A 25,496-nucleotide genomic window follows, 5' to 3' on the forward strand; every position below is an offset into this window, starting at 1 on the left:
AGTGCAATTCGATGATAAGGTGACTAAGACTAATACTGCGAAGGACGTTGGTAGAGTCAGGTTTAGTGATGATTCGTTGAGGAAAATGGTTTTGAGGCAGCAGTTATTAGCCAAACAATCAGAGGAAACGAATAGTGTTAGTGGTGTTAATTGCGGGGAATTTGCTTCTTGCGACGAGAATAATAAGCAGAAATATGAGCATCCACTTAGAGTTTTAGCATCCGAACCAAACACTTTATCTTCACGAAGGGACCTGTATCAGGGTAAGATTTTGGGTTATAGAATAGGGTATGCCCATTTGCAGGGAAGTGAGAGTTGTGGTTGTTTGGTTGAAAATCCAAGTACCCCCTTGTATCCGTTGAAACCAAGAGATGGAAATTTGCTTGTAGAGACGCATTGTTCGTCAGAGCAAAATTTTCAGGTTTTTGGTCGTGGGACAGGAATTGCTAATTCAAGTGCGACCTCTATACCTAAGGATTTAGGGGTCTTTAAGCAGGGATCAACAACTAATTTGAATAGGGAAAATATTATGCCATGGAGTTTGGGTTGGGTTTCACGTTCTAGCAATAGTCAGTGGGATAGAAGCAACTATCCTCTGAATCTGAAATCTCTATGCACAGGCGAAATAGTGTGGGGTGGTTATCAGAATGGAATTAGAAACCACAGGTTTGTTATAAACGATGCTAGAAATCATAGGGTTTATCCATACCAGATTAGAAACCATAGAAAAAGCCTGGTTGAAATGGGGAGCCCTCGAAGTATTAAATTGGACAGAAGGCTTTCAGCGGCAAAATGCTATCCTGGGCTTAGGCCAAATTCAACCATTTCAAAGCAGGGACAGTCTATGAGATTACATGGCTCAAACTCTAGGAAACCAGGTTTTACTGAGAATATGATGGAACAAAGAATAAGCAAAAGCTTTTCAAGTTTGAACAAGGATAAAAAATCTTTCTTTAGATTATTAAGAGAACAGAGTGGTTATTCTGTTCAACTGTATGGAAATTCGAAGTCTGAAGATTACCATTTAGCTTGTCATGGTGGACGTGCTGTTTTGGATGATCAATCTTTTTTGGCTCATGCTGTTGCTGAGGGTCCACCACCATGTGTGGAGAAAATGGAAAGTCAGCAAGATCTCTTAACCGGTTCACTCTATGAGATGCATAATGTTCCATATCAAAATGTTCATGAAAATTACCATTCACTATCCATTAATAGTGAGCTACTCATGTTTGACCAACAGAAAGGTGTTAGCATCTCTGGATTATCAAATGATATGTGCTCTGATAATGAAGTAGCTGCGGAATTCAACAACAAGATGGTGGACACAGGAATGGCAAGTGAATTCTTTGGCCATCAAAAGAATGGAACTCATTATTTGCAAGAGGGAGTTGCATCCTCTGTGGAACTTTTGCATAACTTGTCACTGTCATCATCGCATGGAGTGGAAACTCCTGCTCCTTCTTCCCTTGACAGCGGCAATGTCGCAGACTCATTGCTGAAGCCCAAGTCAAAGCCTGTAGATTTCGTGGATAGACAACCTAGTCAAGTCCCTAAAGCTGACAAATCAAATGTGGTTGCTTCTAATTCCTCTGCTCTGAATGCTGATAGCATGAAAAAAGATCAGTTGCATAAAGAAGAGATTCAACAGGACCTGCCATCTAGTTTAAGCATTGAAGAGAAGGTATCACCAAAAGGAACTTTTTCTCATTCAATCATGGTTTAGATTTGGAGCTTCATTGATGACATTATCTGTTTTCGCAGGTTGAAACTAAAGAAAGCATTAAATGCTCTAAGGTGGTTGGTGGAATTGCTTGTGACGTGGCTGCTGTTTATACTCATCTAGCTACTCAAGGTACCCAAGGCTTGCAGGTATTTTGTTATGCACATATGATTTCTACATTAGACTATAATCACCATTGAGTGGAGCAATATACAAAATGTGATACTGCCTTTCTCTGTAGTCTATTAGAAGTTCAGACCTGGAGTATATAAAAGAACTTGGTTCAGGCACATATGGAACTGTCTACCATGGAAAATGGAAAGGCTCTGATGTTGCCATCAAGAGAATAAAACCAAGTTGCTTCACCGAAGGCTCATTGAAGGAGGATCGATTGGTAATCATTAACTCAATTCTTCTCAAAGTTACAGAATTATGAAATTTTCCACTAAATTATTTACTTTCATTGTAGTGTAGATGACTTGTTTTTTCAAGTTAAACAAAAAATAACCTGTCGGTGAAGTAATTTAATATTAACCGCTTTCATGTTTTTATTGTACTCAAGCTTGAAACACATTTGACTCATTATCTTCATTTGTCTTTTCCATTAGCTAGTAAACGCTATTTTCCCTTTTGAATGTTGGAAGCCATAAAAATGTGCATAGGAAGGTGAAATAGGTGTTACAGTCAACATAAAAAATGGAAGTACTTGCGTCCTTATGTGCTCATGTGCAGGTCGCTGACTTTTGGAAGGAAGCTCACATACTCGGTCAGCTTCACCATCCGAACATTGTGGCATTTTATGGTGTAGTTACAGATGGACCTGCGAATAATTTGGCAACAGTGACAGAGTATATGGTGAATGGCTCTCTGAAGCAAGTTTTGCAGAGAAAGGATAGGTCAGTAATTTAATTATATTATTTCTGCTAAATTGTCTTAGTTTCCTTCTCTAGGAAAAATTTTTATCTTGACAACTGACATAAGAAGCACATGTATGCTACTCCTTTCACAAATTGATGTTACGTATACTTCAATGATTTGTTTTATGCATCCTGGATTGTGCTTGCGGAGAGCATTTGTCATCTGACATGTAAAATAGCCATCAGTTTTTTGTGTTAGGCAGAGTATTCGAGATACTAAATTGATTCTTAAAACAATGGTCAAGCCATTGCTTGATAGTCCATGTGGAAAGCAATTTCTGTCCAGATTAAGCTTCATGGATTACAGTAGGAGAATTGACATATAAATGTTATGAAATAATCCAAATAAAGGCAGTCAAGTAATTTATACTTATGTCAATGAATAATTCAAATTTATACCCCTCCATGTCATACAAGCACATTATGCTATTAGTTGTATTGTACTTATTGAACAACATAAGTCAAAGAAATGTGAGACTTTCAGATAGATCTCCAGTAATAGTGTTGGAAGATTACTTGTCAGACTAGGCATATAATTTAATAAGGATGAGAGAAGAACTGAAAATTTCAGTTAAGGAAGTACTGAGCTTTGGCAACCAGGGGCTATTCACTGAAATAACTAGTTTCATTATCCAATTTTAGATGCATTGATGTGAAGGTTACACATTTCGGTACATGATCGTTAGAGCTTCCCATGAAGATGATTTTGACAAGCTAATGCGTTTTTCATTGCAATTATATCTACTTATGAAAAATTGGTCAGGAGGTGGTTACTATGTGACTGAAAGTAACCTGGTTTGTCGCTGTAGTCTGATTGAAAACACTACCATTCAAATAGTTATAATCCTCATCAGACCTTTTGTTGGTGAGAGATTGAGATTCTTGCTGTTAAAAGTCAAAACTGGTAATATTACTGTTTCTGTTTGATCTAGTTTTGTACCTTATTGCTGGAATTTATCATATACTTGAATATTTTACAGTTTCATCTCATAACATTACATGTAAATCCTACTTTGATAGATACCTCTTCATGTATTTGCTTCCCCTTCCCTAACAATTCGTTCTCCTAATTACAGAATAATTGATCGTCGGAAGAGGATAATTTTAGCAATGGATGCTGCCTTTGGAATGGAATATCTACATGAGAAGAACATTGTCCACTTTGACCTGAAATCTCATAATTTCCTTGTGAATATGAGGGATCCTCAGCGACCAGTTTGCAAGGTAACTGCCTAAGAAGTATTTTCTTGTCTGGTTTTAAGTTCCAACTTTTCTCGTCTCTAACTAGATATAGTGCATATGAAGTTCAATGTCTTTAATTCTGTATTTCATTATCTCAGTTGTGTTTGTTTAATAATCCTCTCCTTTTCAGATTGGTGATCTAGGCTTATCAAAAATTAAGCAGCGGACGCTTGTCTCAGGTGGAGTACGAGGAACCATACCGTGGATGGCACCGGAACTTTTGAACTGTAAGAATAATATGGTAACTGAGAAGGTAAGATGGTGACTTTTTAGTCATCATGTGCACAAACACAAGTGAAACTCATTTTTTTCCCAATCTCATTGTCAAATTTTTGAATCATCGATACTTTATGCAGATTGATGTGTACTCGTTTGGAATTGTCATGTGGGAAGTCTTAACTGGAGAGGAACCTTATGCGAACTTGCACTCAGAAGAGATAATAGGTACTTAAATTAGAGATTTATGCACTTATGCTAACAAGTAAATGTGTTTCTAACAACATAGAAAATTTTCAGCTATGTGAATGTTTTTTATGATTTTGTAGTAATCATCAATGTGTCTTTTCCCCCATATTTTAGTTTCTGCGTGTAAATCCTATCAAACAGCTTTGATCATCACATCAATTTACTTTGCATTGCATGGCTTTTAATTACCCTTTTGACTAAAAATTATAAAGAATGGTGCGCATAGAATTAGAATATATTATTACATAAAAAGTAAATAGTATAGGCATCAGAATTGCGCAGTTATTTTGGGTACTTGCTTGATCTAGATTTTCTTTTAATGTGATGCTGACTCGATAGTACATTTTTGTATGGTGCTTCAGCTGGTATAATCAAGGGCAACCTGCGACCTGAAATTCCAAACTGGTGTGATCCTGCTTGGAGATCTCTAATGGAGAGATGCTGGTCATTTGATCCGGAGTCTCGACCAGCCTTCTCAGAAATTGCTAAGGAGCTGCGGGCAATGTCAGCAGCTATGAACATTAGGTGACTACAGTGAGGTTGAATCACATGCCTGAACTTCACTTTTCTGTTTTTCTTTTGTAAATACTTGAGGACCATCAGGAGAAGACATGTTGAAGAATGAAAATTTTGCCGTCCACTGTCACGTTAGGGTTTATCAAAGCCAGGTGCAATTTATTTTTGCTGTTACAGGTATGATATAGGACAGTACAATATAGACACAACAGAATGTCAGATAAATAAATACCTTAGTCCAGTTTATTTTTTGAGAAACCCTGTTATCCAGGTACAGGAAAGGCCATAAACATGCTTGTAAATGTCATACTCTGTTCTGTTGTACAGAAATTTGCTGATTAATTCTTTGTTTCTTTCTCTGTCTCTATCTGTAATTTGCAGGCAGTACATTATTTCTAGCAACTTAATTTTTCGTAGTTTTAATTAATAGAATCTGCATGATACCTATAAGGGGGGAATCGAGCAATCACTTTAATAATAAAATATATATTGTGGTTTATTATTATTATTATTGCAAATTGCAATGATCTTATTGACGAAGAATTGAGAGAATATTGTATTATAATAGTCTTATTTATGGAATAATTAAAAAATAGTATGCAGATACATGTAGAGAAAATTAATATGTGATTACACGTTAATCAAAAAATATAATATGATTATGTTATGATAACATTAACAAGTCATCTGTACTATATGGAATCATACTGTGTACACAAGTTATCTTAATATTTAAAGTAACATATTATGTGTATCTCAGAAAAAAAAAAAAAACACATAATGTTTGGAGCGGAAATTATTCAACACGTGTTTAGATGGATAAAAATAATATTCTTTATATAAGGGACAAATAATTTAAAAACATAAGCTTTTTAAATCTTAAATTATTAGCACACTCTATATGGATTAAAACTTTTATTAATCTAACTGAATTTTAACCATTCTTAACTATTAAAAAGGAAAAAAAAAACAAAAATAATATTTATAATTAGGTAATTTAATTAGAAATCCTATTAGATTTTAGAAATCCTATTAGATTACCAATTTATAGATCACTACTATATATACATATGTCTTGTTTAACTTCTCTAGAATCCAAAAGATTTATTTACTTTCACTTTCAACGTTTCCAAAATTCCTCGTCTTATCAATTATCATCATTCTTTTTTATTTTTTTATTTTTTATAGAGAGTATTTTGTTTGAGGGATAATTAAGTTTTTTATTATCTTTATACTTTCTTTCAATTACTCTATACCTATAGTGTCCTTTCAAAGTTCATTAGATTTAACAGTGGAAGTAACTGGCTGGCTTCCGTTCCGGGGATAGGGCGGTCAATCGCCTCATACATCTTCCTGCTCTTCTAAATAATAAAACAAAACGGCGCCGACTTACCCATCGCAGTTTAAAAAATTTTGAAACATCCTTTTTATTTTTTTTTAAAAAAAATAGATGACCGAACCCGGACGTTCCACGTCAGCAAATGGTCTGTCTCCTATTTATCTCTCCCGTTTCTTGTTTCCTTCGATTCTCGCCTCTCTCTTCTTCTCCTCTCTCTCGATCGAACTCTTGGAGACCTAAGTAGCTGCGCGTCTCTCTCCTCTCTTTTAGGGTTTCACGATCTTCACAGACCCAGCAAAAAATAGTTGTACACCTGATTGGAGGAAGTCAATTCGAGAGAGATTGAGTTTTTCCCCAATTCGAATTCCGAAAGCTGAGGTAAACTTTCTTAATTCAACTGCCCGATTGTATTCGGATCTGAGGCTGTATCTCCTTTTCATATTCGGATCGGTGATTCGATCAATTTCTTTTGCATTTTTTTTGTTTCTTAATAATAAAGGTTGATGTGCGTCTTGCTCAATCTTGTTAATCATCAGTGAGGAGCTGAGCTGGGTATTGTTTTCAGTTGGGGTTTTTTTTTGTTCAACTTTGCTAATAGGATTCAATGATTTTAAAATTGTATAAAGGGTGATTATTTTTTATTTGGTTTATCTGTTTCTTCATTTAGTTTGAGCTTTGAAACTTGTTTAGCTCAAATTTCTAAAAGAAGCCTTTTTTTTTTTCATTTTTAGTTAGGGATTGCTTTGATATTGCTTTGGAATTTTGTTATTTCGAATTTGCTGCTAGGTTTTTATGTACTAGATGAACTAGCACTGTGAGTTTCGAACTATTGCAGAAGCTGAATGTTGAATTTATCTTTATTGTTGTGCGAGAGGGTTGAGGTTTTCTGTACCGCTTACTTACCTTGGAAAACGATAAAAGGAGCAACCTTTGCCTAGAATATCTCTTTGTGAATGAGATCTCTACATATGCTGTTTGCTGTATTGGTTATTTTGTTTTGATCATTGTTTATTTGCCTGTTTATACTTATTTGTTCCCTTGTAGTGTGAGACCTCTAAACTCTTACAACTTTGGATTAATGTTAGATTTTATGCACCTTGAGCTTAATTTTACTTTGCCTATTATCTTATGTATAAATTTTATATCATTTCTTAGAGCTTCGACTATTGTGTTGCTGTGCTGCTTTGTGAGAAGATTTGGATTTTTAGGGTGGTATTGATAGTTCAAATACTTTCAAAATGCCAAAGGATAGAAGAGATCGTTCTGTATCTTTTGATAGATTGAGGGCATCTCCATACCCTTGCAGCTCTAGTCATACCAGACGGCCTTCGCCCAGAATCCCTTCAGAAACTGAGGAGAACTTAAAGGAATGGGAAGATGCCAGATGCCCTGTGTGCATGGAACATCCTCATAATGCTGTTCTACTCATATGTTCTTCCCATGACAAAGGTTGCCGTCCTTACATGTGTGATACAAGCTATCGCCACTCGAACTGTCTTGACCAGTTCCGCAAGTCATTTACTGAGACCTCATTGACAACTCCACAGCCAGAAGAAAACAGGGTCACAACTGAAAACTCGTCCACTGTATTGAGCTCAGCATCAACTGTTACTGATGAGCAAAGTGAGGAAGGCCCTGTGTCTGCTGGAGCCATTTCTTGTGAGAAAAAAGTGCAACCAACATTGGTATGCCCACTCTGCCGGGGGCAGATTAAAGAATGGATTGTCATGGAGCCTGCTCGTCATTTTATGAATGCAAAACCAAGAAGCTGTGCCTGTGAAACTTGTGATTTTAGTGGCACTTATTCAGATCTCAGGAAACATGCAAGGGTTGAGCACCCTCTTGTTCGACCATCACAGGCTGACCCAGAGCGGCAACGCAGTTGGAGGATGCTGGAGCGCCAAAGGGACCTTGGGGACTTGATTAGCACACTTCATTCTTCGTTCGGTGAAGAGAGGGGTGATGACAACATTTTACCAATTGATGATGGGGGTTGGCTTACTGTATTTTTTCTTATAAGAGTATTCAGACCTGGGTCTAGTCCAAGAAGTAGCAGCTGGTCCGGTACCTCGAGAGCGAGAGGGCAGCTGAGTTTCAGAAGGAGATCTACCAGACTTTGGGGTGAGACTCATGATGGGGAAACAGGATCTTCGTCCAGAGACGAGGACAATGATTCATCAGATAGTGGGTCAGGTCCCTGGAGACGTAGCGAGCGCATTCGGCGACGGACAACACCAGACCAGTTGTGATTGCAGAACTTTATGCAGTTGGTTTGATCGTCTCCTTGAGATGCTGCAACCGTAAGTGTTGCTTCGTGGTTCTTTATTGCTGAATTGGTATGCTGACGGAAAGGATAGGGCTTGACCGACTAGTTTTGATTTGTTTTGCAGGTAGAACAGAAGGGATACCAGTTCTTTGGTTGAGCGGTTGTTCCGTTCCATCGAATGTGGAACAGTTTCTACTTTTTAGTTGCTTGAATGAATTATCACAAGGTTGAGCAAATTGTAATTTGAAAAAAAAAAAAATTTAATCAAGTAAAATTTAAATTGGTCAGCTGATGGCTGGTTCTCTTGCATTGCATTTTCTGCTGCAGTAATGTCAAACTTTTTAGCTTCAAATAAATCTGTATAGATGGTTGTTCTTGGACGGCTGTTGCTTGTGTGATTGTGTGGCAACGGCCTGATTGGTACATGCCCTCATTTTTTATATTCTTTTCGCGAAAGTGCAGCCATTGTTCCTTCCCCTTTCATTATGTTTCCTTGTTTTCTTTTGAACTTTCATGAGGACATCCTTTGAATTTTGAATTACTCATAAAGCTTAAAGAAGCTTGTTTATTTTGTTTAATCCATCAAAATTTTAGAAATGGAAGTCTTAACAACTGAGGTTATGTAATCCTAGTTGCCGTAATTGAATCATTATTAAAATAATTTTAAGTTTTGTTTATGCATCCAACATTTTAATTGCGACGATTTGCAAAATAAATAAATAAATAAATAAATAAATTACGGCTGAAAATATAAGTGAACGAAGATTTGTTACCACTTTTAATTTCTTTTTACTTAGATTTATTAAATATTTTAATTTCAATTTGAATATTGTTATAAAAGTATAAAATAAAACTTGCCACTTGGAAATTTCATTAGGGTTTGCTTTTGCACCTTTTAGTTTTGACAATTAAAAGTAATACCCAAATGAGATGGAAAAACGCAAAATTGGTATTTTATTTCAACCTATTTATGTTGTTTTTATTTTCTAATTTATGGAACAATAGAGGCAAGTGAAGCTCTGTGGATAGTTAACTCATGATCTGTTGTTACCAAAAAAGAAAAAGAAAAAGTCTTTAACTTATTTCAGTTTTGATTTTTGATCTTAGAATTTGTGTTTAATGAAACTAAAAAGTCTAGGAGGGTTGTTAATTGGAAAAGATTAACAAAAGTTATATCTAGGACCAATCCAGGGAGAATAAAAAGAAGTCAAGGCTGCTATAGGTTGCTGTATCATAATTATACGGAGATAACCTAACGAAAAAAGAGAAAAAAAAAAAAAAAAAAAAAAAAAAAAAAAGGAAAAAGATGAGTCGTTAACATACACTCACTGAGTCAAAAACCACCCGAGTTAGTTGCCATTACATCAACACATTTGAAAATTGCTATTTCCTCGTTTAACCATTTGTCCCTTCCGTCCCTTTTTAGAGATTTTTACTGTAAGTCATATTACTAACACAAAAAACGGCTACTTACCTTATCTCAACCTCAAACAACATACAAAGTTCTATCTATGTTCAAAGCATTCAATTGAACAATAAGAAAATTTTTAAATCACAAAAAAGCTAATCAATTTTAATATTTTAATTACAAAAGCTAATCAGTGACTGAAAACTTCCATGCAAACTCCAATCGCCGCAAATGGCCCTGCAGGCAAAAGCCTCCCTAGAATTTCTCATTTACAGCTTACCGTCAACTTTACCGAACAAAACAAAACGTATCCAACTTCGATTATCCAGTTCAGGCTTTATGGAGTCGTATCCAATATCAATGTCACCAAATAAGAGCACTTTACGGAAGTCTAAGTACTGCTAATGCGATGATAGCAAGGGACGAAATGTAGAGGTAAAGATGAAGGAGGAGGAGTAGTGAATGTGGCAGTAATGGATCCACCGAGAGCAGCATACAATGCAACTCTACCCTTGTCAGTAACAGAGGAAGCATACAATGGTTAGGAGCAAAAAAATAAAATATGATGTTGCGGTAGGGAGGTCAAGTGTTTAAGGGTAGTTTAGTTATAAAATGTTTTTTTCTTTCAATTGTATTTTAGTGCTTTGACTCACGGAAAAATATAAAAAAATGGATAAAAAAATAAATGATTAGACGAGAATAAAAATTGATGGAACCCTATATTTTGATATAATAAACATTAAGTAGTAAATTTGACCAAAATTGAGGGGTCAAATAGTAAATTCTCCTTTAACATAATAAACATATGTAGCAGTAACATGAAATAAATGAATGATTGGCTAATATAAGACTGGCAGCCACCTTGTCGTCTTTGCTATATTTTGCCCATTTACTTGCAATAAAGAAAAACATAATAACTCGTCAAAAGCAAAAGAAAGTCCAAAAAACTGTTTCTTTTTTTTCACTTTATCGTTTTTCTTTCATATAGATCGTTAGAGAAACCCAAAAATCGCCTTTTTATTCCTTCTCTTCTATCTCTTCAATGGAGTAAAAACTAAAGAAGCTGAAAAATATTTTCTGGGCTTTTGTGGGGCTTTTCTCGAATTTGAAGGATTTTTTCCTGTAGGCTAATGGGGGCAGGAAATGTCTCGATTTCGAGCTCCCAATGCGAGCATTCGACTGAGAACAAGGAGACCCAGGTGATTTTGAATGTTTATGATCTCACTCCTGTCAATAATTACACCTATTGGTTCGGGTTTGGGATATTCCATACTGGGATTGAAGGTTTGTTGACATTTTTTTCTTTTTTTTTTTTTGTTATGTCTTATTGTTCATTTTCCCCAATCTTGCCTTTTGATGTTGAATCTGAGCTGAAATGTTTTATGGGTTTTTGATTTTTGCCTTTTTATTTGCCGAATTGGAATATGCATTTCGTTAATTTAATTTCTGGGTTCTAGATATCGAGATTGTTCATTATGTAGCAGCCATTTCAAAACTGGTGTTTTGCTTCTTGTTAAAATTAATTGATTCTTTAAAGCTTTGGATGATCCATTTCTAGCTAATAATCATTTATAGCCTAGACATGTTACAGACCCATGAACCTTTTCATTTCTTTTGAACTTTAGGGCTCGAAGAATACTATTAATAAAATCTTTGATTGGTTTACTGGAGCTAACTCTTATAGGATCTGCTGGAAAGACATCTTTTTGCACAATTTGTTTTGATTTGACTGGGTTGTATGATTGTACGATATGATGTTATTTGCAAGTTGTGCTCATTCTAGAATGATAATGCTCCTTATTTTATCCCTTTACTTGTGTAGATGTTCTGATGGGTGAATTCATTTTTTGTTACGGAGGGCAGAAAAATGTGTTGAATTTCTTTTTGTTATGGTATTCATAACTTTTCAGTTGTGTGAAATTCCTAAATTTGATATGCTGTTTTTCCGGAAATCTTTGAGGGAGTATCTTTACACTAATTCAGTTTAAGGACCTGAATTGACATTAGAGTCTCTGTGTTGATAGTCATTCTTTTTAATTTATTGAGCTAGAACTGCTTCTTGATGCGTATGAACAGTCCATGGTAAAGAGTATGGATTTGGAGCCCATGACTTCCCAGTAAGTGGAGTTTTCGAAGTGGAGCCAAGGAGCTGCCCAGGTTATATTTATAGAAGTTCCATCACACTGGGCAAGATAAATATGCCGCCTACTGAATTTCGGACATTCATAGAAACTGTGGCTTCTGAGTATCATGGAGACACCTATCACCTTATCTCTAAGAATTGCAACCATTTTACAGATGACATGGCTTATAGATTGTTAGGCAAGCGGATACCTGGGTGGGTGAATCGGCTTGCCCGGCTAGGTATGAAACATCAATCCAAATAATTTATCTTTTGTTTCTTCTTTGGGTCATTCATAAACTTCATAATTTTCTTGATTTTCTGCTGTATGGGTGTGTGAAAACCTGTGGTCAATCTATTGATCTTCGTAGTTAATCTATTGATCATTTGAGAGCAGAAGAACTAACTTAGAATATGTTCCAATTATTTGTTTTAAGGAATTTGAACCCTTTGAATGCTAGTGTCTTTGTTTGAATTAATATAAGCTTTTTATTGAGTCACCCCTATAATTGCATTAAAGATGGATCAACTTTATAGATTTTTACATGAAAACTTGGAATCTGAAAACATCAATTGTTTTATTCTCTTGGAAATATTAGAGGCCATTACCTATTATGATAATAAAATGTTGAACTTGCAATCACGAGAGTGGTGGTTTGATTAACTTAATGTAAAAACAATGATGAGTAGGGCTATCCAAATGTTATCTCATAAGACTCAAATATGGATGGTGCCTTTTTCTTTATGTTGGTAGATTTGTAACTTTGAAGTCCCAAGTTTATGGCCTGGTTTATTCAATTGCCAATATGATAGGAAAGAAGGAAGAAAAAATACAAAGATTTTATGTCCGTACTTTATTTTGCTTTCTGCTTGTAGTTTTTGCAGCACCGTCAATGAAACAAACTGATGTTGTGTGATTGGTTGGAAATTCAGGTTCTTTATGCAGTTGTCTTCTTCCTGAAAGCCTTCAAGTAACTACCATTAAACAGCTGCCTGAATACCACGATTGCATGGGTGTGTATCCCTTTCTCAAACAGTTTATCTTCTTGTTACACTTCAACTAACATTTTCTTATAAAAGGAAGTTCTATTTTCTGACATGGTTATTTTTACTTTTGGGTAATTATTACGTCCAGAAGATGAATGTGAATCCTTGACAACAAATACACCTCGCCTGTCAACAGAGATCAGTGATGCAGAACAAGAGAAGCACTTGCTGTCTCCAACTGCTGGAGGTGGAGACGTGGCTTTTGTAAAAGAAGTCCACAAGTAATGCTAGGCTGCCTATCCAAAAGAGGGTAAAGATTTGTTGAACCAGAATTGTGATAATCTTTGTCGAGTGTTGTTGCGGCTTCCAAGTTTGAAATCGGAAGGAATGTAAACTTGCTTCTTGCTCTTGGATAGATGAAAGTTGGGCAGCATCATTTGATTGTGCGTTTGAGTATCTGCAGTTCATTTGATTGTTGTAACCTCGTTAAAATTCTCTTGTTATATTTTTTCATTTTTATTTATTTTTCTCTAGCTTCTTTTTTCTGCAAACCCCATTTATCTGTTCCATTTGTTGCTACTGAAGCGTCTGGATTTACATAATTTCTATGGTTAATGAACGAGCTTTTTGCATGAGCATTTAGAAGTTATTAGTGGAAATGATATTTTGAATTTCAAACAAATAATCTGATTGTGAGAGACAAAAGTGATAACATGGTGCCGTCATGCTGGCTGTTCACAGATCTGTGTATAAGCTTCATGTTGGTTCTTACATTGCATTTTAAGAAAAAAATAACAATATAACAGGGTTCGAGCAAAATTAACAATATAGTAACATTGCAAACATTATTACACCCTTCCAAGCAGTAAACTAATGACCCAAAATGATATACGATCCCATGACCATGAATATTCAGAAATGAAATTCAGCCTAGTTTTTAAGCAGATGCGAAAGAACAGATTACTGATAGACAAATGTAACTCCCATGTGTAAATACACCCAGAAATCCTTTGTGCTACTTAATCTGGTTTCTTTCGAGTTACATTGTAAAATAAATTATCACTTCCATCTCTTTTTCCACTCTTCACCAAGCTGCAGCTTGATAATTGCACAACTCCAATCATGAAGAGCTCCCCTCAAGCCCCAACTTTGAAGTCAGCCAAGCACAGACTTCATCCATCTCTTGAGGGATTGTGTAGTGGCCCAGCCTGCATGTTTCAGTCAGTTGATTAAAAAATTTTACTTGCATAATTCGTTAAGACATAAAAGGACTTTCTGAGTGGATACTCTGTCTACAGACCCATTGTATGATTTGAATGTCACGTCCCGGAATCCGGTTGAGCCCAAAATCCTTGAAGATTTTTCACCATATTTATAAGCAACCACATCATCATCTGCTATCAATTAAGTAACCAAATCAAGTTGTGAATAGCTGCAATTCTAACCCTATAGAACAGGGAGGTGTTTGTGATTAGAGTAGATGCATAGTGGATAATGCTTAACAATAAATATAAGCATGTCAACAATGAAATACTGGGAATGTGGGAATGCAACTGCAGCATGGCTCATTTATTTCTTTGATGAATCCTTTCCTCACTAGCAAAATTACCGTAAGGTAATTTGAAAATGAACTATATCTATAAAATGCATGGGAAATCTATTGACATTCAACATTTTGAACTAACATATAATTTGAATTGATCCATATCCCATAGAGCAGACCCGTGCAGCTTATTAGAAGTAAATCCAAACCAAATCAAAGTTCCAACAGCCAAATTAAATTATAATCACCGTCAGATAATGTGCACTACGACACCTGAAATTAGCTCCAATTACTTAGTAGTTGATAAGTGTTGTATTTATCGAACAAGAATCACTAATACAAATGGTAGACAAATTATATTGAAGACTATGAACTGGAATTACAGGGAACGTGAAGCCACAAACAAGAGATAGGAGATATATCATAGCCAAAGAGTTGGTGTCACATAGAGAGGCTAAATGACAACATTAGGGATGGTCTGTTCTGTCTTTATATACAAATTGAAACTAGTGTTACATTTCAAATATTTAGGTTCTTAGTCGTTAATTTTTCCACACTATGTTTCTTTTAGGTAATATGATTACCTAAAATACGAAATAAGTTTCAATTGGAACTAGAACAGTAGCAGGAAAAATGCCACTGGCCTATTACAAATCATAACCTAATTGAGTAACAAAGCACTGCTCGGGCTAGGTTCTACCAGTCAATAAGGCCTAACTTAAGCTTCAGTGTGGCTAGAAGAGCAAAAGATTTTAGCCCAAAAGCTGAACAGCACATGAGTGAGTCCAAACAAACTGTTGTGCTAGCTCAGATTGGAAACCTTTCTGATTTCATTCACATTCCTAGTTGAAATGTTTGCGTAAATAGAACAGAGCCTCTGAAGCAACTGATATAATTCCAACCCTTTCTAAATAAACATAAAGAGATATAATGCAACGTGGCATGAACATGTAGTATGGTTAAAATTACTTTTGCCATGACAGAGCAAAATTGGCAGGGATACAGCACGTCTTGCAGCTTCATTGACCCCCTCAAGTTTGTTACCTAAGGTCCTGGCAAAAAAGAATTTCAAATTATGTGGTAAAAGACAATTGCAAAAGATATTGTCTGATTCAGTTGAAAGGAGAAGGAGCCGAACTTTGAACAGGGGAGCCAGCCACTTAATCCAACAATTGCACTCAAATTGGCAGGGTATGGATTTCCATTCCCATACTTTCCTAGTGTAAAGCAGGTTGCAGAATATAATGAGGTAGCTGCACCCATACTGAAGCCTCCAATACCGAGTTTAACTGCAATATAGCAGATTACACTTATAAAGATATTAAGACTATAAGAAATCATAAGCTATTTCAAAAGGGTATCACAACATTTTGCATGTGTTCTAAACTGATCCATTGTGCTCATGTACAAAGCATGATGTCAGAAAAATAATTAAGTAATTCCCATATATGAAGTAGACATGCAAACATTAACCATTGATAACAAGAATGATATTAAGTAGAGAAATATCAAGTAACTGCACATCAAATAATAATAACTACGAGAGGAAACCTACTGTCTGCGGGTTCTGTGGACAACAAATTTGCAACATGTGCTGCTGCAGCATCCAAACCTTCAATATCATCTGGAGCATCTTCTGAAAGGTCCCCCACATCAAACCCTGATTTAAACCACATAGTGAATTTGGATTATTTTAATTAGGTAATAGAACAATTAAGTTTCTCCTAAAATAGATTTTCTATTTATATGAACTATAAATAAAAATAAAGCAAATTACACATCTCACGATAGTCTAGTTAATTATTTTCTTTTCCAAATGAACTGCCATTACTTACAACCTAAATGTCATTACATGCAGCCGGCACTAACAAACATTATAAGGAATCAAATTTCTTAGATAACTTTAACTTACAAGCTGTGGATGGGAAGCCCCCAAATATACTTATAGGTTGAGTTGGAGCAGTTGGGCATATCCACTTGATCTGCATTACAGTTTTTAATAACTGGAATATAAACAAAAGAATGGCTTGCACAATAAATCCAACTGGCATCTTATTCGGGCTTACTTACATTTGGAAGAGGAAGGGTCTCCAAGAGCTGGGACCAGCTGCCAAAAAGATTAAAAAGAAAAATTTGAGGATTCAATAAACAATGCTAAAATTGTATGAAAATGAGTCTGGCTGCTATGCAGGTAAAATAAACTCAAAGAGAAGAGCACATGATCCAAATGGTTGGAAGAACGTGCCAATAATATATTAGTTGTGATGAAAGTGATATTACCTTGATCCATTATCTCCTAGACCATGTAGCCATATAACGGTAGCTTGGTGTTTACCTTTGGGCCTAACCACATATGTCCTTCCAAACTCCAATGCCCTTCTAGCAGTTTTACCACCTGAAATAATGTTAAAATATGGTTTAATGAAGAAGGAGTACATTTGTGTTTTTATGCATGTATTCATATATAAGCAGCCAGTAATAGATGAAAAATGCGAGTATCATCATTACAACCATTAGATTATTACTTGCCAACCATCAATGAACCATTAGATTAACCGAAGTTAACTTCAGCAATTTAGGGATGGAAGTTGGGTGACCCATTTAAAATTTCTATTGAAATACTTGTATCTAAACCCATTTAAAATTTTAATAAACGTATATGTTCCAAATCCTTTAACTAGTATCCAAACCCATTTATAATTTTAATATACGTACCTGTTCTAAATCCACAGTATCCAAACCCATTTTAAGTGAGTTAAAACAGGTTGGTACTCAGAAAAACCCACCTCATTTAACTACTTGCTCACTACCTAACCAAATCTGCCTAATGTAAAATAAATCTAGTGAAAATCTAAAAAAAATTCAAATAAATTTCAAATTTACAAATAACAAAATTCATAGATAAGCTGAAAAAATCTTTTAAAAAAAAAAACTAAGTCATCTTAACAACATCCACATATAAATTAAAAATTCATCAGCAACTATTTACAAGTAACTCCATAATCTTACAATTCTTCTGACGAGTTAACCCTCCACATCCAAACTTCCATAATCCATCAATAATACAACCTTAAAAAATTAAAACAAATACAATAGATTATAATTCTTTTATGCTTTAATAAATTTTCCAGTTAAAAAATTATATGTAATATGAACACTTATTTTCCTTCTACATCTATAAAAGAAAATTAAAAATGAATTAAATATCATGATTCAAATTAATTTTCCATTTAAAATGTCACATTTTAGTTTTTAAATGGGTTCGAGTACCCGCTGATACCTGAAACCTTAAACCCAACCTCGTGACAGGTAATATTAATACCCATACCAATCTCAAACCGTTTAATTTAACTAATACTCAAAACCAGCCTACTTCCATCCCAATTCAGCATTATAATAGAAGCCTTAATAGCAGTGGATGAGAATAAAAAGTCATAGCAACCTAATCGAGTAGACAGAGACTAATGTACATGTTCATACAGAGTTCCCATTGGAAATATGGCTAAGGTTTTGACGCTCCATGCATGCAAAGAGACAAATGCCGAGCAAATTTACCAGGATAGATGCATTATGTCAAAACCAAATATCTTCTGTTACTAAGCCAGTTATCATAAAATGGAGGAAGTACACTAACCAGAACCCACGGAGGGACCAGTGAAACTCATTTTAGCTTCCTAGAAAGATAGCCCACTGAAACTGCTAATTGCAACAATTGAAAGAATAGAGAACCTGAAATTGAAAGAACAAATTATGCAAGTGGAAAGTCATTAAATTACCAATGTCACAGAACCCAGTAATTCAATTTTCTGCAATTAAAGAAAAAACAATCTTTTGCGTTGGAATTTTTCCACAATGATGGTTCTTGATAGGATATACATACACACAGAGGAAAAATGAAACCAAACAAAATTTCAACGTCAAATGCGACCGAAAAAAAAAAAAGAGCAAACTTTTGCTCGAATTAAAATCCACTAAAAAAGAAAAATGAAAGAATTTAAGAAAAAAAGCAACATTATCGACATTTCAAGATTCAATGCGGAAATCTTTAAAATAGTAAATTTCCCTAATTAAACAAGCAAAAAAAAAAGTCTTATAAATCCGAAAAGTATCTCCACAGATAGAAATGATTAATATTCAATTAACGTTATTAAACTTGAAGATTGAATAATGAAAGGCTATGAACTAACAATTCGATAAATTGAGATGCGCATTTGTAGTATTAGGGTTTAGATATTTACCAGAAGAAGCCTTGACTCTGATATGGAGACTACAAATAGGGGAAAGAAAACAAACTGATGATTACAATACAAAGACATAACAGCCTGAGCTCGCCACTAATTATTTTTTTCTTTTTTTCTTTTTTTCTGTTTTATTTTTGTTGTTCTACGCACCGTTTTATACTGCTTAATTTTACTGGTCGACGTGGAGTTTCCAAGGTGGACTAAATAGCTTTTTCTGTTGTTTGAACTTTGAACTTGTGGTGCTGAATTGCTGGTTGAAGGTAGACCACACATACATTCACATTCACTTCACTTTTGGAACCTTACCGTTTTCTCCTGACATATCGTTTTTATCTAATTAAATTCATAGAATAGAACCACAAGTCATTCTTTCTTTGGTTTCTAATTGCAATTTGTTGATAATAGCACAAGATACAAATTCTAGATTTTTTTTTTTTTTTTTTTTTTTATCACAGGTGTCCTGAGCATAATAAGATCATGCTCGAGCAGCGTCAGACTCATAAGGGAAAAAAATTTTGCGATTTTCTCTGTAATAAGAACAATTATAAAAGAAAATTTTAGTACACCTCATGGAGATAGAGACATTTTGTTTTATCTTATTAAATTTTTATTTATTGTACTTTTAATTTATTCAATCAAACAATAATAAAAAAAGTTTATTTATCTGAACTAAATCAATAAGTTGATTACTTGAATTTATAAGACAAATTATTTGAATGGAAAAGTTTCTTTTTTTTTTAATTATTCAACAAGTTATACTCTCTCCATTTCATTTTAATAGTAATAATTTATCTGTTTATAAAAATTAAGAAAATGATTAAAACGCATTGATTTTCTAAAAATTCATAGTAGAATATGTAAATTGGCTCTCTTATCTTAAAATTTAAAACTCTCCATTCAATTCTACTATAAATAATGTTAATTTTATCTCATGATAAATATGGGTAAAATTGAAAAAAATTATTATTAATTTACTTTCAAAATCCTAAATGAGCATTTAAATGAAACAATGTAAAATATTCATTCTTTGCTATTAAAGTATAATGGATGCATATATAACTTATTATACAAAAAATAAAATTATTTTTTGTAATTATAAAAACATTATCTATCACTTTTTAATTATTTAAGAATCTTTTCTTAATAGCATTTTTTAAGTGTTGTTCGACAACCACCGTTGGTAAATAGCGTTCAACGTTTTGATATCAATACAAATTATAAAAAGAGTATTGAGTTAATTTGAAATGTAAATTTTATAATATCGATACAAGTTAATCATTTTATTATTCCGCATGAGGAGCTAAAAGTTGATAATTTAAGTGGAACAAAGAGAGTAAACATTTTCAAATGCTTTATATTCAGTAGATAATCAAACAATTATTTTTATTGATGCTTCTGCTATAAACTACTATATAAACATCTGATTATTAACAACTAATATCTAAAGGCGACCAATTATTACAACAAATAATAATTACTATAGTAACTAATATTACCGAACAGATCTTAATTATTCAACTCAATAAATTATTAATTTAGGTCTCTTTTGTTTAGACCGAATTTTAAATATTGAATTTAAATCCACTATTTTATTAAGCTAAATAATTAAAAAGTGTACCAAAAGCTGATTACATAATGCTAAAAAATGGTATATATCTTGTTCTTTTACAATTCTAGGGCAATTTTATTTTTTCATTCAATAAGTTATGTAGTTATTGAATCTACTCTTAAAGTAACTTTTTCATTCAAAGAGGGGCTTACAAATTCACATAAGTAACTATTGGTTCAGTTCAGACAAATAAGTTTATTTTTTATCATCTGAATGAATAAATTAAAAGTTCAGTAAGTTGTCATTAAACCAAAACAGATAGTCTCTTAGATTTATAATTCAGTCCAAACAAATAACCATTAAGTTCATTTGAAAAAAAAAAAAAAAAAAAAAAAAAAGTAAAAGTACACTCTGTGCCTTACAGTAATTGCATCTTATTTTTAACTTTTTGACAGATCATATCTTTAAATAAAACTTGAAAATTAAATTGCATTTATGGTTGAAATATAGTTCAATTGCAAAAATATGCAAAATTTAGAATATTTTTTACACCTCAAATGATTAATGCATTTATAATTTTTTAAATATTATTTTCTTTGAATTGAATGAAAATTAGTAAAGAAAGAAGTTTATAATTTTTTTTTTAAAAAAAAATATCATTTATTAACTTGTTCCAAACAAACACAGATTTGAAAATTATTAAAAAGACAATTAAATAAAATAAAGGAAAAAACAAAAAGAATTGCCACCTAAAAAGGTGTCTTATTACTGTCTCATGTGTGTTTTCGTTTATTGAAAAAATTCAATGTGTGGTCTGATTGGTCTTCTGAATTACATGAAGAGTGAGATATCTCAAATTCAAGTTCCCTCAACTATAATTGTTTTCACCAAAGAAAAAGAAAGTACTACCCACTATTATATAATCTGCAGTGTCATTCGGCCATCGAACCTTCTTGTAAATTAAAAAAAAAAAAAGTCGATATATTTTTTCTTCTCCAATTAACTTAATCTGTCGTCGGGCTGCTACCAGCTAGCAAGTCGGTGAGCAACTCATCCCTCTAGCTTTTTTTTTTTTTTTTTTTTTTTTTTTTTTTTTTTTTTTTTTTAATTACCTTGTATTTTTCCTAGTTTTCTTGAGTGATCCTCGAATCTGTATCCTTTTGATACAGATTTTGAATTAGGTTCTCAGATTTATTTATTTTCATAGAAGTTGAAATTTGATCCTCATTTATCTGTTTTAAGTTTTTGAGTTTCGATTAATCTCTTTCGAAGTTTTATTGTCCTTTTTATGATAGTTTTACTTGTGTTATTTTGTCGAAACGACGTACACATCTCTTTTCGTGAAGAAGTTTAAACATTATTAGATGAATTTGTTGAAAAAATATGGAAATTGCATATAATACAAATTTAATGCAATGTCAACTCAATTGAATACTTCGAAACAAGTTTATATTTTTTTATTTTTTATATTAGTAATTTATAATTAGCATTTTTATGCAAAATATAAAAATCTATAAATCTATATTTCATATTTATATTATGTCTCATTTTAATAAAATTTTCATTTTCCTTTTAAAAAAAATCCAACTGAATGAGATATAAAGCTTGAAATTGTAAAAATAGATTTTCCCCATCTAAATAAATGAAATTTCTGATATATTTAATTACTGATTTTCGCACATTTTATTTTAACCAATAGTGCTATATATCTGGCCCGGACCGGATGGCAAACCAAATCATCAAAATTAAACCGATAATTCAGAAAGGGTCTCGAAGATTTGACCAATCTACTGTTCTCCGTTCTAACACTTTCCCTCTCTCCCTTGACCAAGGCCACAGAGTCAAGAAAGATCAGCCAGCCAGCCACCATTATTGGCTCGATTAGGATTATTGTGTGCGTAAGTATGCATAGCCTTCAACTAGCAAAAAGTTTATTTTAATTATATTTTCAGTGTATAATATATGAAAAATAATACATACATTGGAATTGAAACTTGACCTTGGAGTATAAATTTTAAGGTTGATAAATATATTTTTTTTTTACATTATTACTACTGATTAAATCTTATTGACTCAAACTTAAACCTTCTAAATATTTTTTTGAATTAAATTATTAGAGAAAATGGATAAAATGTTCAGATTATTAACTTTAGGTGGAATGGAGGTTTGACCATTTTTTCTGCATAGATAATATTATGGCTCTGTTCCACAAGAGCTTTGGAGTAGAATTCAGTGTTTTGATTAAATTAAAACACTGTTTTAATTAATTATTGTGTTCCGTAATGTAACATCTATCATGACGTCTAGAGTTTGAAGTCATATTTTATGAAACGTTATCCTCGTTAACGTTTAGTATTTTATAAATTTTTTATTAAATTGATGCTCATCATTTGTCTTTATCTTGTTCTCCATAACCTTATTCTTTTTTGTCTTTTTCATATTAAAGAGTTAATCAAACATTTATTCTTACCGAACACTTTGTATTTTAAACAACTAACTATTAACGGCTAATATGCTACAGCTAAAATGTACTACAACAACTAAAATGTACTGCAGCAGTTAAAATTGCCAAACAGGGCCCACGTGGATGTCAACCTAAATGAGCAAAGCTCTCTCCTTTTCTTTGAAAGACCCATTGGTATGTGAAATTAAGAGAATAATCAAGAACTCTGACTGAAGAAGCAAAACATCAATAAAAAAAATTATTGGTTCTTGGAACCATTAACTAAAAAGAACTTGTGTGCAATTTGCTAGAAAAGAAAAAAGAAAAAAAAATATTGAATTTGAACCTCTTTCCTTTTCCATTAGTGCTTTTTTTGTATGCACAAACATTAGCCAAGATGTAAAATTAGAAATGAAGATACCTTAACTAAAGCTAGAAGAAGCTACCTTGGAGAGATAATGGACATGGTATATGAATAAGATGTGGTAGGAGCAGGATTGGCACTATCTACTGGTTCTGCAGCAAATGCAGCAATGGCTGCTCTTTTATGACCATCTACTGTATCCCCATCAATTGACAATAAATCAACAACAACCATTTGAGTATCAGGTGGTTCCTCTATAGCAACTCTGCCCTCAAGCATTTCCACAACATGAGCCATTGTAGGCCTACGCCTAGCCTTCTCTTGTATACACCAGAAAGCTAAATTAACCAGTCTCTTAATCTCTCTTTCATCAAAATCTCCATTTTCTACTATTCTTTGATCAACAACTTCCATTAACTTCCCTTCTTTCATTTTCTGATTTACAATTTTAGGGAAGTATTGCCATGACCTTTGAGACCTGTCATTCCCTTTTTGTATAAAGGAAACACTTCTTTGCCCTCCAACCAGTTCTAAAAGAACCATTCCATAACTATAAACATCAGATTTCTCTGAAACACCGTTTTCTAACAACCATTCAGGAGCTAAATAACCTCTAGTACCGCGAATGTTAGTAATTACTCTACTCTCATCTTTTCCCATTAATTTTGAAAGACCAAAATCTGCAACAATTGCCCTATAATTCTCATCAAGAAGAATATTCTCTGGTTTTACATCAAGATGCAATACTCTTGATCTACAATCATGATGTAGATAAGAAAGTGCTTTAGCCACATCAATGGCGACTCTATACCTTAATTCCCAAGACAGACAACCTCCAGGAAGATTTCGATTTCCTTTTTTGGGGAAAATCCAATAATCTAAAGATCCATTTGGGATAAAATCATAAACGAGAAATCTAGGTCCTCCTTGTACAATACAATATCCAATTAAACGTACCAGATTCACATGTTGGACACTAGCAATTGCTGCAACTTCAGATCGAAATTCCTTATCTCCACGCTCTTCTTTCTCGAGTCGCTTAACAGCAACTGCAGTTCCGTCGCTTAAAATTCCTTTGAAAACCGAAGCAGAAGCTCCTTGCCCTAACAATGAACGGAAATTGTCGGTGGCTTCTTCTAGCTCTTTGATTCGAAACCTAATAGGAAGTCCTGCAACTTTTCGAAGAAAACTGTACTCAATGCGAAGCTCTCTTCCTTCTGAAACTAATTGCGTCACCAACAGTTTGCTTCTCCGATTATAACGACGCCGTATTATCAAGCAAGCGAAGATGGCAAGAATCACTGCAACATCGGCACCTGTAATTAAGTAGAAAGCATTGGAAAGCTTAAGGGAGACGCGAGAAATGACAATGACGATGATGAGGATGATAATTATTGAAGCAGCAATGATATGAGCTCTTTTGTCCTCCATTAGAGCACTGTTTTTTCTTTTGCAAGTGGAAGGAGGCAGAATTGAATAATCTGAGAATCTGTGTTTTGGTTTACATGTTCTTCTTTTTGCTTTTACGCTTCAGTTTCCCATAAAGAGGGAGTATTGGATTGACTGATCATACAGAAGAAAGATTGAAAACTACAGGGATGAAAGCCATTTCCATCTTTGGATTAGCCAAACGTTGAATTAAGACTGTGATTTGTTTATATTTATGCATTTTTTCTTTTTTTTTGTTTTTTTTTTTTAAGAAAATAGAAAGAAAAACGATGATTCCTTTGGCTTTTCAAAGCTTTCACGTGTTGTACTGGTAACCATTCGTCAATGAATATTTTAATATTTTTCTTTTTTGGTGGAGATTAAATAATTAAGACTGCACATTATAAATACTTTTTTTTTTTAGAAATAAGAAAAGAACAAAATTTAAGAAGATTTAATTTTTGAACATATATTCCAATCTCTGATTACCTACTTTACCATTTAATGGGTAAGAAAATTAAATTTGCATAAAAAATAAAATAAAATATTTAATAAAAAAGACTTATAATTAAATTCGAATTCTAAAACTCTCACTTATCATAATAACAAAAAAATTAACAAGATCAGACCTGATTATTAATTTTTATAATACTCTTGTCTATCTTACTTTTCTCAAAACAATCCCAATCTTGAAAGCTGCTACAAAAACAGCCCCTAATTATATGTCAATTGATGATGACGTCTTGTTTAATGGGTTTTGGGTAATCTCAATTACATGAATCTGATTAGGCCTTCAAACAAGATAAGAGTCATTGCAAGGCAGGCTTTGAAGATTCTCCCAAGAAGAGTAGTTGGCGTAAGAGACCGCCGTTTGAGTCTTGCTTAAATTAATGGAGTAATAAATAGTCTTTTCGTTTTCACAATTGCTTAAATTAAAGTCTTGGTG

General features: G+C 33.5%; 5 protein-coding genes across 11 annotated transcripts; 3 read left to right on the forward strand and 2 right to left on the reverse strand.

Moving 5' to 3' along the window:
* On the forward strand, positions 1-5,227 carry LOC149494445 (uncharacterized; the record flags this gene model as incomplete). The annotated part of the gene is given in 8 exon segments (XM_089724730.1): positions 1-1,681; positions 1,762-1,869; positions 1,962-2,114; positions 2,453-2,616; positions 3,714-3,861; positions 4,010-4,132; positions 4,236-4,323; positions 4,707-5,227. Coding segments are annotated over 8 exon segments (2,632 nt in total), but the record flags the coding sequence as incomplete, so codon positions are not given.
* A 1,142-nt stretch (positions 5,228-6,369) lies between these two features.
* LOC149494446 (MAP kinase kinase kinase, putative (DUF1644)) lies at positions 6,370-8,948 on the forward strand. Its single transcript, XM_089724687.1, has 3 exons — positions 6,370-6,577; positions 7,355-8,499; positions 8,590-8,948. Exon 2 carries the CDS (start codon positions 7,438-7,440, stop codon positions 8,446-8,448), a length of 1,011 nt encoding a protein of 336 aa, XP_089580813.1. The 5' UTR covers positions 6,370-6,577; positions 7,355-7,437; the 3' UTR covers positions 8,449-8,499; positions 8,590-8,948.
* A 1,809-nt stretch (positions 8,949-10,757) lies between these two features.
* On the forward strand, positions 10,758-13,620 carry LOC149494447 (deSI-like protein At4g17486). Of its 2 annotated transcripts, none has more exons than XM_089724695.1 (4): positions 10,758-11,157; positions 11,950-12,237; positions 12,929-13,009; positions 13,134-13,620. In XM_089724695.1, the coding sequence occupies exons 1-4, from the start codon at positions 11,004-11,006 to the stop codon at positions 13,265-13,267; spliced, it is 657 nt and encodes a 218-aa protein (XP_089580821.1). In that variant the 5' UTR covers positions 10,758-11,003; the 3' UTR covers positions 13,268-13,620. The 2 variants fall into 2 exon arrangements, with proteins under 2 accessions (XP_089580821.1, XP_089580820.1); XM_089724694.1 differs by having other exon boundaries at positions 10,761-11,157; positions 13,131-13,620.
* A 170-nt stretch (positions 13,621-13,790) lies between these two features.
* Positions 13,791-18,919, reverse strand: LOC105639320 (alpha/beta-Hydrolases superfamily protein). 6 transcript variants are annotated; one of them, XM_089724688.1, is made up of 11 exons: positions 18,764-18,919; positions 18,160-18,254; positions 17,535-17,594; positions 16,806-16,920; positions 16,596-16,632; positions 16,438-16,507; positions 16,081-16,185; positions 15,664-15,814; positions 15,495-15,577; positions 14,283-14,379; positions 13,791-14,190 (listed from the first exon to the last, which is right to left on the reverse strand). In XM_089724688.1, exons 2-11 carry the CDS (start codon positions 18,188-18,190, stop codon positions 14,103-14,105), a joined length of 837 nt encoding a protein of 278 aa, XP_089580814.1. In that variant the 5' UTR covers positions 18,191-18,254; positions 18,764-18,919; the 3' UTR covers positions 13,791-14,102. The 6 variants fall into 6 exon arrangements, with proteins under 6 accessions (XP_089580814.1, XP_089580816.1, XP_089580815.1 ...); XM_089724690.1 differs by having other exon boundaries at positions 14,283-14,376; positions 18,764-18,918; XM_089724689.1 differs by lacking the exon at positions 18,764-18,919 and adding an exon at positions 18,713-18,727.
* A 4,173-nt stretch (positions 18,920-23,092) lies between these two features.
* Positions 23,093-24,749, reverse strand: LOC105639319 (Protein kinase superfamily protein). The gene has a single exon (XM_012223332.4). It carries the CDS (start codon positions 24,551-24,553, stop codon positions 23,201-23,203), a length of 1,353 nt encoding a protein of 450 aa, XP_012078722.1. The 5' UTR covers positions 24,554-24,749; the 3' UTR covers positions 23,093-23,200.
* Between the last annotated feature and the right edge of the window lie 747 nt (positions 24,750-25,496).

Source organism: Jatropha curcas, chromosome 8 (genome assembly GCF_041381405.1).
Source record: "Jatropha curcas cultivar XTBG-Jc1 chromosome 8, XTBG_Jcur_1.0, whole genome shotgun sequence".
Taxonomy (NCBI): domain Eukaryota; kingdom Viridiplantae; phylum Streptophyta; class Magnoliopsida; order Malpighiales; family Euphorbiaceae; genus Jatropha; species Jatropha curcas.